This window comes from Heptranchias perlo, chromosome 37 (genome assembly GCF_035084215.1).
Source record: "Heptranchias perlo isolate sHepPer1 chromosome 37, sHepPer1.hap1, whole genome shotgun sequence".
NCBI classification, from domain to species: Eukaryota; Metazoa; Chordata; class Chondrichthyes; order Hexanchiformes; family Hexanchidae; genus Heptranchias; species Heptranchias perlo.
This window is the reverse complement of record NC_090361.1, coordinates 20,067,671-20,083,448: the sequence shown is the minus strand read 5'-3', so window position 1 is coordinate 20,083,448 and position 15,778 is coordinate 20,067,671. Positions and strand designations below refer to the sequence as shown.

The 15,778-nt window shown below is 49.5% G+C and overlaps 1 protein-coding gene across 1 annotated transcript in view; it reads left to right on the top strand.

Annotated features, from left to right (window-relative positions):
- Positions 1-1,666: 1,666 nt before the first annotated feature.
- The window catches only part of LOC137304558 (spliceosome RNA helicase DDX39B-like), a 29,637-nt gene continuing 15,525 nt past the window's right edge, over positions 1,667-15,778 (top strand). The window contains exons 1-5 of the mRNA XM_067973212.1: positions 1,667-1,746; positions 3,810-4,022; positions 10,147-10,274; positions 12,209-12,301; positions 14,105-14,288. Of these exons, the coding sequence (XP_067829313.1) occupies positions 3,815-4,022; positions 10,147-10,274; positions 12,209-12,301; positions 14,105-14,288 (613 nt within the window). The 5' untranslated portion in view covers positions 1,667-1,746; positions 3,810-3,814. The remainder of the gene's footprint in view (positions 1,747-3,809; positions 4,023-10,146; positions 10,275-12,208; positions 12,302-14,104; positions 14,289-15,778) is intronic.

Genomic DNA, 15,778 nt, shown 5'->3' with positions numbered 1-15,778 from the left:
TCATCACCCCCCCCCCTCTCTCTCTCATCACCACCCCCCCTCCCTCTCTCCCATCACCACCTCCCTCTCTCCCATCACCACCCCCCCTCCCTCTCTCCCATCACCCCCCCCCCATCTCCCCCCTCCCCTCCCCCATCTCCCCCCTCCCCTCCCTCCCCTCCCCTCCCCCATCTCCCCCCTCCCCCATCTCCCCCCTCCCCCATCTCCCCCCTCCCCTCCCCCATCTCCCCCCCTCTCCTCTCCCATCTCCCCCCTCTCCTCTCCCCCATCTCCCCCCCTCTCCTCTCCCCCCTACCTCCCGCTCCTCCCTCTCCCCCCGACCCTCCCCTCCTCCCTCTCCCCCCTACCCTCCCCTCCTCCCTCTCCCCCCTACCCTCCCCTCCTCCCTCTCCCCCCTACCCTCCCCTCCTCCCTCTCCCCCCTACCCTCCCCTCCTCCCTCTCCCCCCTACCCTCCCCTCCTCCCTCTCCCTCTCCCTCCCTCTCTCTCATCACCCCCCCTCCCTCTCTCTCATCACCCCCCCCTCCCTCTCTCTCATCACCCCCCCCCTCCCTCTCTCTCTCATCACCCCCCCCCCCCTCTCTCTCTCATCACCCCCCCCTCCCTCTCTCTCTCATCACCCCCCCCCTCCCTCATCAACCCCCCTCCCTCCCTCTCTCTCTCTCATCACCCCCCCCTCTCTCATCACCCCCCCCCTCCCTCTCTCTCTCATCACCCCCCCCCTCCCTCATCACCCCCCCTCCCCCCCCATCACCCCCCCTCCCCCCCATCCCCTCTCTCTCATCACCCCCCCTCTCTCTCTCACCCCCCCCTCCCCTCCCTCTCATCCCCCCCTCCCTCCCTCCCATCCCCCCCCTCCCTCCCTCCCTACCCCCCCTCCCTCCCTCCCTCCCTCCCTCCCATCACCACCCCCCCCTCCCTCTCTCATCCCCCCCCTCCCTCCCTCTCACATCCCCCCCCTCCTCTCACATCCCCCCCCTCCCTCTCACATCCCCCCCCTCCCTCTCACATCCCCCCCCTCCCTCTCACATCCCCCCCCTCTCACATCCCCCCCCTCCCTCTCACATCCCCCCCCTCCCTCCCTCTCATCCCCTCCCTCCCTCTCATCCCCCCCTCCCTCCCATCCACCCCCCCCTCCCATCCAACCCCCCCTCTCTCTCATCCACCCCCCCCCCTCTCTCTCTCACTCCCCCCATCTCCCCCCCCCCTCCCTCCCCTCCTCCCTCCCCTCCCCTCCCCCCCCTCCCCCTCCTCCCCCCCCCTCCCCCTCCCCTCCCCTCCCCCCCTCCCCCCTCCCCCCCTCCCCCTCCCCCCCCTCCCCTCCCCATCATCTCCTCTCCCCCTCCCCTCCTCCCTCTCCCCCTCCCTCCCCTCCTCCCTCCCCTCCTCCCTCTCCCCCTCCCCCTCCCCCTGGCGGTGGGGATGAGGAGTCCGGGGATTGGGCCTCGCTCTCCGCCAGGCCCCGGCACCGCCATTATTGGGGTTGTTATTGAGGGCCGGACTCATCCGAGTGATTGACAAGAACCTGAGCCAATCAAGAGGCACGATTCGGTTCGGATGTCCCGCCTCATCATTACGTCAGTGGGACAGAGGGAGCCATTCATCGGGCCTGTAGCCGCTGGATGGACAGGTCTCCGACCAATCACCGTGCGGCAGAGGGCGGGATATCCGGCCGCGGGGTTACCCGCTCAGAGCGTGCCGAGCGGCCATTTGCAAAAGGAGCGGGAGAAGAGGCGGCGGCGGAGGGTGTGTGGAGGGAGAGAGCGGGGGGCCGGCCGAGGCGGCGGTTCCGTTCCCTGTGCCGGGGGAGGGCGAGCGAGCGAGCGAGCAGCGCCGGTGTTGATGGGTCTGGAGTCCCCGGGCAGGGAGCGGGAGCGGGGCCTTCAGGAGGAGGCCTCTGCGCCCCGCTCCCGCTCCCGCGCGGACCTGTCGCACCTTCTGTGTGAGGAGCGGCCTCCCGCCCCGCCCCGCCCCGCCATCCGATACCAGGCGGGAGCGAGTCAAGAGCCGACCGGCGGATTTAACCGGGGCGGGGGGGAGCGACAGTGAAAGAGGGAGAGCCCCCCCGGGGAGAGAGGGGGAGACGGGAGAGAGCCCCCCCGGGGGGAGGGAGAGAGAGCCCCCCCCTCCCCCCCGGGGGAGGGAGAGAGAGCCCCCCCCCTCCCCCCCCGGGGGAGGGAGAGAGAGCCCCCCCCCTCCCCCCCGGGGGAGGGAGAGAGAGCCCCCCCCCCCCCCCCCGGGGGAGGGAGAGAGAGCCCCCCCCCCCCCGGGGGAGGGAGAGAGAGCCCCCCCCCCCCCCCGGGGGAGGGAGAGAGAGCCCCCCCCCCCCCCGGGGGAGGGAGAGAGAGCCCCCCCCCCCCCGGGGGAGGGAGAGAGAGCCCCCCCCCCCCCCCCGGGGGAGGGAGAGAGAGCCCCCCCCCCCCCCCCGGGGGAGGGAGAGAGAGCCCCCCCCCCCCCCCCCGGGGGAGGGAGAGAGAGCCCCCCCCCCCGGGGGAGGGAGAGAGAGCCCCCCCCCCCCCCCCGGGGGAGGGAGAGAGAGCCCCCCCCCCCCCGGGGGAGGGAGAGAGAGCCCCCCCCCCCCCCCGGGGGAGGGAGAGAGAGCCCCCCCCCCCCCCCGGGGGAGGGAGAGAGAGCCCCCCCCCCCCCCGGGGGAGGGAGAGAGAGCCCCCCCCCCCCCGGGGGAGGGAGAGAGAGCCCCCCCCCCCCCCCCGGGGGAGGGAGAGAGAGCCCCCCCCCCCCCCCCGGGGGAGGGAGAGAGAGCCCCCCCCGGGGGAGGGAGAGAGAGCCCCCCCCCCCCCCCCCGGGGGAGGGAGAGAGAGCCCCCCCCCCCCCCCGGGGGAGGGAGAGAGAGCCCCCCCCCCCCCCCCCGGGGGAGGGAGAGAGAGCCCCCCCCCCCCCGGGGGAGGGAGAGAGAGCCCCCCCCCCCCCCGGGGGAGGGAGAGAGAGCCCCCCCCCCCCCCCCGGGGGAGGGAGAGAGAGCCCCCCCCCCCCCCGGGGGAGGGAGAGAGAGCCCCCCCCCCCCCCCCGGGGGAGGGAGAGAGAGCCCCCCCCCCCCCCCCGGGGGAGGGAGAGAGAGCCCCCCCCCCCCCCCCGGGGGAGGGAGAGAGAGCCCCCCCCCCCCGGGGGAGGGAGAGAGAGCCCCCCCCCCCCCCCCCGGGGGAGGGAGAGAGAGCCCCCCCCCCCCGAGGGAGGGAGAGAGAGCGCCCCCCCCACCCGGGGGAGAGGGGGTGAGGGAGAGAGAGGGTGAGAGAGAGAGCCCTCCCGGTAGAGGGAGGAAGGGGGGTGGAGAGAGAGAGCCCCCCCGGGAGGGAGGGAGGAAGGAAGGTGGAGAGAGAGAGCCCCCCGGGAGGGAGGAAGGAAGGGAGCCCCCCCGGGAGAGGGAAGGGGGTGAGAGAGCGAGCTCCCCCCCGGAAGAGGGGGGGGGGTGGGGGAGAAGGAGAGCCTCTAGCGGCTGAGTGGGGGGGACAATGGGAGTCAGAGACTGGCATTGGGAGTGTCACTGCCAACAGGTGTGAGAGAGCGGCAGTGGTGCAGCAGGCTTCGTTCTGCGGTTGTGACAGGGAAGGAGCTGTACTCCCGAATCTGTCTGTAAACCTGACCTGGGAGTGGTGGGTGCCTAAGGGAAATAAATGTGTTCCATTTCTCAACACAGACATCCCTCACCCCTCTCACAATCACTTGCATTTATATAGCACTTTCAATTTAGAAAAACTGAAGCACAGAAATCCACAACAAAATAAGGAATGGAACAAAAGTTTGTTGAATCAACTTTTCGGATCCTTGTAATAGTTGATGTTTGTATCCATCAGACAAGATGGCAGAGAATGATGTTGAGAACGAGCTGTTGGATTACGAAGAGGATGACGAGAACCAGACTGCAGCAGAGCCAGCGGCAGCTCCTACCAAGAAGGACGTGAAGGGTTCGTATGTCTCCATTCACAGTTCTGGCTTCCGAGATTTCCTGCTCAAACCGGAGCTGCTGCGAGCCATTGTGGACTGCGGCTTTGAACATCCCTCAGAAGGTAATGTTTCAACCAGATTCCTTGACTGTTCCTGACGTGTATATCATGAGTCTACTTTCCTACAGGATATGCAAGACTGATTGCATTTTGGTAAAACTTGAATTCAGTTTGGTAATTTTGAGGTGAAACTTATGTCAAGTTGCATTTGGGAGAATAATTGTCCATTACTCTACCAGCCCCAAGTTTCTCTTGTTTTTCCTCATGACTAAAACCTCTTATTCCTGATATCTTAGTGATATCTTCTGTAACCTCCCTGTAGATTTGACATCCTTCCTAAAGCAGGGAACTGTAAAATGACATCTATCTACCTAATCTACTAACCTGTCTATTCTGGAGTCACTTGAGTCCTCTTCACAGTTCTAGGATGCCGGGCCTGATGCCTTTGAGTTCCACCAATTTTTCCAGTACTCTTTTTATCTCTAGTTATCCCATTTAACTGCTTCAATCTTCTCTTGTACCCCTTCATTCCCACTGCCACACTCTGAAAACAGAGGCAAAGTCCTTGTTTAGTATCTGCTGTGCCTTCATGAGGTTTCATTTCCTGTCTCTAGTTCACCCTTCCCTTTATATTAATTGTATTTATAAATTCCTTTAATATTTTTCCCTTTAGGTGCCCTGCCAGTCTTTCTCCATAACCCCCCCGCCCTTAGCTTTTCTGATCTGGTTTTGCTTCCACTCCGTTCCATACTTTCGACACTCCATTTGATATTTTTATTTATTAGCCCTAGTTTCGTCCTATATCTTTTTTCAGGCTCATTTTAATTTGTCTCATTCAAGGAACTTCAGATTTCCCTTCTGCCCTTTCCCCATTGTTTGTTCACTGTCTTATCTGCCAAGTTTTCTGAGCTAGTTCCCTTTTTATGTGATTGAAATTGTCTTTCATCCAGTCAAATAGCCTTATCTTTGACTGTTTTCTCTCTGCTTTTGAACATAATCACATTATGGTCACTGTTTGCTAGATGTTTCGACCTTTATATTAGCTACTTGCCCCACTTTGTTCCCTAGAACCAGATCCAGCACTGCCTCTTTTGTTCTTGGACCAAAATTTACTGATCTAAAAAACAGTCCTGGACATATTGTAGCAATCCCTCCACTTCTTTGCCACTTAGATTAGTCCTTCTCAAGTCTATTTTTGGATAATTGTAGTCACCCAGTTCCTGCATTTTTTTTCTGGTTTGTCTTCCCCTATCCCAGTTGCCCTGCTCGGTCTATACTAAGCTCCCAATAGTAACAGTTCCTTTCTTATTCCTTAACTCTAACCAAGTAGATTAAACGTTTTCATCATCCCAATATTCTAGCGTGGGAATGAATTAACACTTCCAGCAGCGAAGCAGTTTTACTCTGAATCTGATATCACATGGGAGCGCTGGCCAACCCAAGGGCAACATGTTCCATTCCCCAAGACTAGCACTATCACACTACTTATGAAATGAGTAAAAGACATGGAATAATAATCATGGGAGATTTCAATTACCCCCAAGTAAACCGGCAAGAGGAGGTGGGGAAAGGGGAATGGAGTTTTTATAGTGTGTTTAGCACTGCTTTCTTACCCAGTATGTAAGAAGGAAGAGTAGAAGCACTGCTGGATCTAGTAATGGGAAATGAACCAGAGCAGATAAGAGAAGTAAGCGTTGGGGAACATCTAGGCAATAGTGATCACAACATAATAGGGTTTAAAATAATGATTGAGAAAGACATAAGTAACACAAATATCATAGTAACAGATTGGAAAAAAGCTAATTTTAAGGGGATGAGAATGGAACTAAGGAAGGTAAACTGGAAGAAAAAATGGACAGAACAGCAGTGGGAAATATCCGTTAAAAAACAAGAACAAAATAGCCAATAATGAATCACCATGGATGAGTAAAGAGAGAAGGGTAAAATTGAAACTAAAGAAAAAGACATGCACTAAGTACACGGACAATAGAGAGGATGAGAAAAGGGAATACGAAGAGGTTAGGAAAGAAGTTTTAAAAAAAATTAGGAAATTAGAGGAACTATAAAATTGAATTATAAAGGAATATAAAAAGAAATGGTAAAGTATTCTAGACACATAAATAACACAAGAAAAATCAGGGTGGGATAGGGCCACAAGGTAAACTCACAGGTATTGACAGCAGAATGGCAGAAATATTGAATAGTTATTTTGCCTCAGTATTTACCAGGAAGTCTAACAAGGTGGACAAGACAGAAGAAGAGATCAAAAAAGATATAAGGACATTTAAGATAGAAAGGCGAGGGATAATTGATAAACTAATCAAAAAGAGAGGATAAAACCCCTGGTCCGGATGGATTACACCCGTGCATATTAAAAGCAGTTAGGGAAGAGATAGCAGAGGCACTATAACATTTATATAAACATTCACTAGGAAAGGGAATAGTGCCAGGGGATTCCTATATTTAAAAAGGGAGATAGAACCAGTCCAGGGAACTATAGATCAATTAGCTTAATGTCGGTGATAGGAAAGATAATGGAGTCTTTACTCAAAGATATAATAGAAAAACATCTAGAAATTGAAAATGTAATAGAGCAGCCAGCACATATTCGAAAAGGGCAGGTCATGCTTGACAAACCTTATTGAATTCTCTGAAGAAGTAACAAGGGGTAGACAGGGGTAATGTAGTACATGTAATATATTTAGATTTTCAAAAGGCCTTCGATAAAGTCTTTGTAGACTCATGGCTAAGGTCAGAGCATGTGGTGTCAGGGGACAGGTAACAGAATGGATAGCAAGCTGACTACAAATCAAAAGGTTACGTGTAGTTACTTAGACTGGCAAAAGGTGGGAAGTGGTGTTCCACAAGGATCAGTGCTGGGACCACTGTTGTTCGCTATTTTCATCAACGATTTGGACTCGGGAATCAGAAGTACAATTTCAAAATTTGTGGTGACACCAAATTGGGGGGGGAATAGTTAATACTGAGGAAGACTGCGACAAAATACAAGAAGGCATTAATAAACTTTAAGAATGGGCGCGTACCTGGCAAATTAATTTCAATACAGATAAGTGAGGTGGTGCATTTTGGTAGGAAGAATAAGGAGGCCACATATTGCTTGGAAAATAAGAGTCGAAATAGGGTAAAGGAGCAAAGGGATCTGGGGGTACAGATACACAAATCACTAAAAGTAGCGATGCTGGTTAATAAGGCCATTAACAAAGCACAGGGGTTCATTTCTAGAGGGATAGAATTGAAAAACAAGTTATGTTCAACTTGGTCAGACCACACTGCAGTATTGTGCACAGTTCTGGTCTCCATATTATAAAAAGAAGGTGGTGCAAGAAAGATTTACAAGGATGATACTAGAGCTGAGCGGTTTTACCTATCAGAAAAGGTTGAACAAGCTGGGACTCTTTTCTCTGGAAAAGATAAGGCTGAGGGGTGAACTGATAGAGATCTTTAAGATTATAAAAGGGTTTGATAGGGTAGACAGAGAAAATGTTTCTACTTGTAGGGGAGACCAAAACAATGGGCTGAAATATAAGATAGTCACTAATAAATCCAACAGGGAATTCAGGAGAAACTTCTTTACCCAGAGAGTGGTGAGAATGTGGAACTTGCTACCACAAGGAGTAGTTGAGGCAAATGGCATAGATGCATTTAAGAGGAATCTAGATAAGCACATGAGTGAGAAAGGAATAGAAGGTTTTGCTGATGGGGTGAGGTGATGAGGGGTGGGAGGAGGCTCGTGGGGAGCATAAGCACCAGCATGGACCAGTTGGGCCGAATGGCCTGCTTCTGTGCTGTACGTTCTGTAATTTGTTCTGGACTCCATCAGAGGAAATAGTTTCTCTCTATCTACCATATCAAATCCTTTAATCATCTTAAACACCTCAATTAGATCACCCCTTAATCTTCTATACTTGAGATAATATAAGCCTAGTCTATGCAATCTGTCCTCATGATTTAACCCTTTCAGCCGGGTGTCATTCTGGTAAATCTGTGCTGCACCCCCTCCAAGACCAATATATTGTTCCAGAGGTGCAGTGCCCGAAACTTAACACAGTTCACCAGATGGGGTCTAACCAGAGCTCTGTACAGCGGGAACATAACTTTCAGCCCTTTGTATTCCGGCCCTCTTGTGATAAGGGCCAACATTCCGTTCGCCTTTTAAATTATTCTTTTCACCTGTCCACTAGCTATTAGTGATTTCTATACTTGGACTCCTAAATCTATCTGCCCATCCACAGTTCCTAGCTTCTCACCATTTAGAAAATACTCTGATCTGTCTTTCTTCGGTCCAAAGTGGATGACCTCCACATTGAACTCCATCTGCCACAGTTTTGCCCATTCATTTAATCCATCAATGTCCCGTTGCAACTTTCTGCTCCCATCGACACTGTCATCAGCAAACTTGGATATACAGCTCTCTATTCCTTCATCTAAGTCACTTATAAATATAGTGAAAAGCTGCAGCCCCAGTACAGATCCCTGGGGGACGCCACTGTTCACATTCTGACAATTGGAGTACATATCTATTATCCCAACTCTCCGTCTCCTACCTCCCTAACCAATTCCCTATCCATGCCAATAGGTTGCCTCCAAATCCATGCGCTCTCATTTTTGTTAAGTCTCTTGTGGAATCTTGTCGAATGCCTTCTGAAAGTCCATATAATTGATATATATTAATGACCTGGAATTGGGTATAGAGGGTAGAATTTCAAAGTTTGCAGATGACAAGAAACTTGGAAATGTAGTAAATAATGTAGAGGATAGTAACAGACTTCAGGAGGACAGAGACAGACTGGTGAAATGGGCAGTCACAGGGCAGATGAAATTTAATGCAGAGAAGTGTGAAGTGATGCATTTTGGTTGAAAGAATGAGGAGAGGCAAAATAAGCTAAATGGTACAATTTTAAAGGTGGTGTTGGAACACAGTCATCCGGGGGTGCACGTGCAGAAATCTGTACGGTGGCAGGACAAGTTGAGAAGACTGTTAGAAAAGCATATGGGATCCTGGGCTTTATTAATAGATGTAAGGAATCTTACAACACCAGGTTATAGTCCAACAATTTTATTTTAAAATCACAAGCTTTCGGAGATTATCCCCTTCGTCAGGTGATAATCTCCGAAAGCTTGTGATTTTAAAATAAATTTGTTGGACTATAACCTGGTGTTGTAAGATTCCTTACATTTGTCCACCCCAGTCCATCACTGGCATCTCCACATCATGTTTATTAATAGAGGCTTAGAGTACAAAAGCAAGAAAGTTATGCTAAACCTTTATAAAACACTGGTTAGGCCTCAGCTGGAGCAATGTGTTCAATCCTGGGCACCACACATTAGGAAAGATGTCAAGGCCTTAGAGAGGGTGCAGAAAAGATTTGCTGCAATGGTACCAGGGATGAGGGACTTCAGTTATGTGGAGAGACTGGAGAAGCTGGGTTTGTTCTATGTGGTATAAACTGGGCGACATGGACATGTTGGGCCAAAGGGCCTGTTTCCATGTTGTAACTTCTATGATTCTATGTTCTCCTTAGAACAGAGATGGTTAAGGGGAGATTTGATAGAGATGTTCAAAATCAGGAAGGGTTTTGACAGAGTAGGTAAGGCGAAGCTGTTTCCAGTGGCAGAAGGGTCAGTAACCATAGGACACAGATTTAAGGTGATCGGCAAAAGAGCCAGAGACGACATGAGGAAACATTTTTTTTATGCAGTGAGTTATGATGATCTGGAATGCGCTATCTGAAATGGTGGTGGAAGCAGATTCAATAGTAACTTTCCAACGAGAATTGGATAAATACTTGAAGGGAAAACATTTACAGGGCTATGGGGAAAGAGCAGGGGAGTGGGACAAATTGGATAGCTTTATCAAGGAGCCGGCACAGGCATGATGGGCCGAATGCCCTCCTCCTGTGCAGTACATACTACGATACAAGGAGTAGTTGAGGCAAATAGCATCGATGCATTTAAGGGGAAGCTGGATAAGCATGAGGGAGAAAGGAATAGAAGGTTATGCTGAAGGAATGGGAGGAGGCTCCTTGGGAGCTTAAACACTAGCATGGACCAGTTGGGCCGAATGACCTGTTTCTGTGCTATACATTCTATGTAACACTCCTCACAGAAATTCGCCAGAGATGTGTACCATGGTGCAATAACTTGTGCATCTGCTCTTTTTCTGCAGTTCAGCACGAATGCATTCCTCAGGCCATTCTCGGGATGGACATTCTCTGTCAGGCCAAGTCTGGAATGGGAAAGACCGCTGTGTTTGTCCTTGCTACTCTGCAGCAGTTGGAGGCTGTTGATGGACAGGTAATTTATCAGATGAGAATGCCATGGTAGAATTGGTAACTTAATGAATGGTGTGTTGAACATGAACTTTAAGAAGCTGACACTTCACCTAACACCCAATCTAAATATTGCTGATGCTGGAACTCCTGATTTGGTGATTGGTTTAGATGGAAATTGAAACTGATGAGTAACAAATATATCCTGGTAAATGCAGTGCAAGCTTCATTTGCCCTGATCCCACTATCACCCCTTCCAGTTATCCACTGGAGATTTCACTCTATCTTTTCCCTGCAAGATGCCACTCATTGCATAGCCTGTTAATGCTAGTCTGCTCCTGTCTGACACAAATCAAACTCTCAGGGCACAAAAGGCTCCGTTCAATTTAATTTTATTGTGCTTCTCTTGCGCCTTGAGCCCAGGCTATTGCTAAATGTAAGACCGAAAGTTCAGGTTTCTTGATTATCCAACAGGAAGGGTCCCTTTCATTGTGGAAGATAATGAAGGTTCCAGCTTCAGCTAGAGAGGTAAACATTCAGCTGGTGTTCCTACTTCTAGTGAGTCCTACTGAAGGATGTGTCTATGTGGATCTCTGGGAAGAGCAGCTTTAGGCTCAGCTGTGATGCCTGTTCCCTTTGCTGTGGCCGGTGGGGACCCACCTGATGGTTGCTGGTGACCATGGGGTGGAGCGCACCTTTGGAAGGAGAGAAATTGGCATTTGATTTCGTATGCATTTACATAGTTGGCACATTTTTACAGCTAGATATGTGGCAGACAGCTTTAGAGTTTGAAACGAAACAAAAAATGCGAGAGACACTCAGCAGGTCGGGCAGCATTTGTGGATAGAACAAGGAAGGCTGGGGCCGATTAGGGACAAAAAAGGAATCCTTGTAGATGCAGAGGGCATGGCTAAGGTAATAAATGAATACTTTGCATCGGTCTTTACTAGAGAAAATGATGCTACCAATGCAGCAGTTAAGGAGGAGGTAGCAGTGATGTTGGAGAGGGTAAAAGTAGATTAAAGAGGAGGTACCTAATAGGTTGGCAGTACTCAAAGTAGAAAAGCATCCCAGACTACTGAGGGAGGTGAGGATGGAAATTGTGAAGGCTCTGGCCACAATCTTCCAATCCTCCCTCGATATGAGGATGGTGTCAGGACTGGAGGATTGCAAATGTTACACCCCTGTTCAAAAAAGGGAACAGGGATAAACCCGGTGATTACAGGCCAGTCAGCCTAAATGGTGGTGGGGAAACTTTTAGAGACAATTATCTGGGACAAAATGAATTGGCACTTGGAAAATGAAAGTCAGCACGGATTTGTTAAAGGAAAATCATGTTTGCCTAACTTGATTGAGTTCTTTGATGAAGTAATAGAGAGGGTTGATGAGGGTAGTGTGGTTGATGTTGTGTATATGGACTTTTAAAAGGCATTTGATAAAGTAGCACATAATAAACTTGTCAGCAAAATTTAAGCCAATGGGATTAAAGGGACAGTGGCAGCACGGATATAAAATTGGCTAAGGGACAGAAAGCAGAGAGTAGTGGTGAACGGTTGTTTTTCAGGCTGGAGGGAAGTATACAGTGGTGTTCCCCAGGAATCAGTATTAGGACCACTGGTCTTTTTGATATATATTAACCTGGACTTGGGTATAGAGGGTATAATTTCAAAGTTTGGGGATGACATGAAACTCGGAACTATAGTAAACAATGTGGAGGATAGTAACAGACTTTAGGAGGATATAGACAGACTGGTGAAATGGGCAGACACAGGGCAGATGAAATTTAACACGGAGAAGTGTGAAGTGATGTGTTTTGGTTGGAAAAGTGATGTGTGTTGGGAAAAGTCTGTATCGTTCAACTTGAGCTCAGCTAGTAGATGTAAAAATTTTGGTAACCATGTTCAGAGTGGCTGCATGTTTCATTCTTTTTCCTTATTTTCTCCCCCTGCTCTAAAATAGGTGTCTGTTCTTGTCATGTGCCATACAAGAGAGCTGGCTTTCCAAATCAGCAAAGAATATGAGAGGTTCTCCAAGTACATGCCAAACATCAAGGTAAGTGCCCAAACCGAGCGTCTTGTATATGGGTACCTTGTGGCACCCTGCCTAATGCCTACATGGTTGGGGGAATCAAGCCATTTAGAAATGTTTCACCTGGCGGAGAGGCCTCAGCCACTAGAGGCTCTCAACTGGAAGCTGCTCTACTGATTTCCATTTTGTGGCGGTATCAGCAGCTTCGAGTCTGGTAACTGCAGCGGGGACCATCCTGGGCTGCTGAAGGTAACCAGCCTTTGCTGCTGGTGTTTGCAGTGGGCGCCCAGGCCGGCTTCATATCGATCTTGTTGGTCTCCCTGCTTTTGGAGGCCCATTACTTTGAATTCCCACGCAAAATCTATCAACATCTAACATCATATATCACTGTAAACATCCTATAGGTGGGGTGAGTATATATTACTAAATATCCTATAGGTGAGGTGAGTGGATTATTGTAAACACCCTATAGATGGGGTGATTATGGATTATTGTATTGTAAACACCCTATAGATGGGATGAGTATGGATTATTGTGGGGTGAGTACATATTACTGTAATTATCGTACAGGTGGGGTGAATGGATAATTGTAAACATCCTATAGCCGGGATTAGTATGGATTATTCTGAACATCCTATAGAGGGGATGAGTACGTATTACTGTAATTATCCTACAGATGGGGCAAGTGGATTATTGTAAACATCCTATAGATGGGGTGAGTGGATTGCTGTAGACACCTATAGATGGAGAGCATTTGGATTATTGTCAACATCCAATAGATGGAGTGAGTGTAGATTATTGTAAATGCCCCCTAGATGGGTGAGTGCTGATCACTATAAAGAACTCACAGATGGAGTGAGTTAAACATTGAGAAGACAGAAGCCATAGTCTTCAGCCCTCCCGTCTCCCTTGGTCACTGTCTCAGGCTGAAGCAGACTGTTTGCAACCTAGTGTTGTATTTGACCTTGAGCTGAGTTTCTGACCCCATATCTTCTCCATCGCCAAGACCGCCTACTTCCATCTCCGTAACATCAACTGCCTCTGCCCCTACCTCGGTTCATCTGCTGAAACTCTTATCCATGCTTTTCTCACCTTCAGACTCGACTATTCCAATGTGCTCCTGGCCGGCCTCCCATCCTCCACACTCTAATCTTCAGCTCTTCCAAAACTATCCTGTGCCAAGTCCCGCTCACCCATCACCCCAGTGCTTGCTGACCTACATTGATTCCTGGTCCCCCCAACGCCTCCAATTTAAAACTCACGCTCGTGTTTAAATCCCTAAATGGCCTTTCCCATTTCTATTTCCGCAACTCTCCATTCTTTAGAATCTGGGGTCTTGTGCATTTCCCCTGCTTCCCATTGGCGGCTGTGCCTTCAGCTGTTTAGATCCCACGATCTGGAATTCCCTCCCTCTGACTCTCCAGTTCTCTTCTCTTTTAAGACCCACCTCTTTGATTAAGCTATTATTCATCCCTCCTAATATGACTTTTTGACCTGACATTGTTTGATTATGCCTGTGAAGCAGCATGGGCCTTTTTTTTATACGTTAATAGCGTTATATATATGCAAGTTGTTGAGTTTAAAAAAAATAGTTGGAGTGAGTACAGTTTATTGTCTAGCCAGTTGACTTTTTTGTTTGTGAATGCTGCTACTTTAAATCTGACCAAAGCTCTGTAAAACGGTATTTTATTTGGGATCCACCGGAAATGACTGGGCTTGTTGGGTTCAACTTCCCGCCCTTTCCTGTGTGGAACGTGTGTAGTTTAAAACCAGTGCAAAACTTCCGATTTTGAGATTGGTGTAACCTCATTTTTTGTTTTTAAACAGGCAGCTGTATTCTTCGGAGGGTTGTCAATCAAAAAAGACGAAGATATCCTGAAGAAGAATTGTCCTCATATTGTTGTGGGGACACCGGGACGAATCCTGGCCCTTACGCGTAACAAGTCGCTCAATCTGAAATACGTCAAACACTTTGTACTGGACGAGTGCGACAAGATGCTGGAGCAGCTCGGTTAGTGAAGCAATTCTTAACTTGCTGTTTGTGAATAAAGCATTTTATTAACTAATATGAGCTCATCTGTCAGACCCAACCTTTGAGACTTTCTACAGGTTCTAATTCAAAACCATGTTCTGGCATTTAATGTGTATGGTTGAAAATCACATCAATAAAGCACTTTAGTTCTGCAGTCTTGATACGTCATCCTGAGGTATTCAGATCAGGAAGGCGCCTGGTTTAATTCTTGGGCTGGGCTGTGTTAATCACCATTTCTCTGCAGCTACAATTGGCTTCAGCATCCTGGAGCAGGAAGGTGGAAAATCAGGCAGGTTCCTGCCCCCCTTTCATTCTCCCCTTGCCTCCACACTATGCTGGCTGGTGTCTGGGTTGCAGATGAAGAATAGCATTTGGAGAAGATACTGGAGAGCAGGGTAAACAATCAGTGACCAGTCCCCTGGTCAGGATCCACCTTGGCAGAATGTCCTAGAGGGTTGGTCAGTGATACTGGTCCATGTTGGGGGAGGGGGTGTTGAACGATCTGCAGATGAACAGTGGGAGGTCAAAGAAGTATTTGGTAAAATACAAGACCTGTCCATACCCCTAAAGGGCAAGAGCTCCACTTGTATGATTAAAGAACCTTGCTCAACAAAAGAGGTGAGAGAGTATAAAACTAAAAGAAAGGACTTAGACAAATGCAAATAATAGTGGAGGTCCTGTGGACCGGGAGAGATATACAAAACAGTAAAGGGATACAAAGAAAGTAGGAAGAGCTGCAGATAGTGAATATGAGAAAGAACTGGTGGGGAGTTCAGAACAAGGGGACATAACCTTAAAATTAGAGCCAGGCCGTTCAGGGGTGATATCAGGAAGCACTTCTTCACACCAGGGGGACTGGAAATCTGGAACTTTCCCCCAAAAAGCTGTTGAGGCTGAGGGTCATTTGAACATTTCAAAACTGAGATTGATAGATTTTTGTTAGGCAAGGGTATTCAGGGTTGTGGAACCGAGGTGGGTAGATAGTTAGGATCAGCCATGATCTAATTGAATTAGAGTATAATGTGGGGAAATGTGAGGTTATTCACATTGGTAGAAAGAATAGAAAAAGAGTATTTTTTAAATGTTGGTGTTCAGAGGGATTTAGGTGTCTTTGTACAAAAAACACAAAAGTTAACATGCAGGTACAGCAGGCAATTAGGAAGGCCAATGGCATGTTGGCCTTCAATGCAAGGGGGTTGGAGTACAAGGGTAAGGAAGTCTTACTACAATTGTACAGGGATTTGGTGAGACCACACCTGGAGTACTACGTACAGTTTTGGTCTCCTTATCTAAGGAAGGATATAGTTGCCTTGGAGGCAGTGCAGTGAAGGTTCACTAGATTGATTCCTGGGATGAGGAGAGATTGAGTAGAATGGGCCTATGTTCTCGAGTTTAGAAGAATGAGGTGACCTCATTGAAACATATAAGATTCTGAGAGGGCTTGACAGGGTAGATGTTGAGAGATTGTT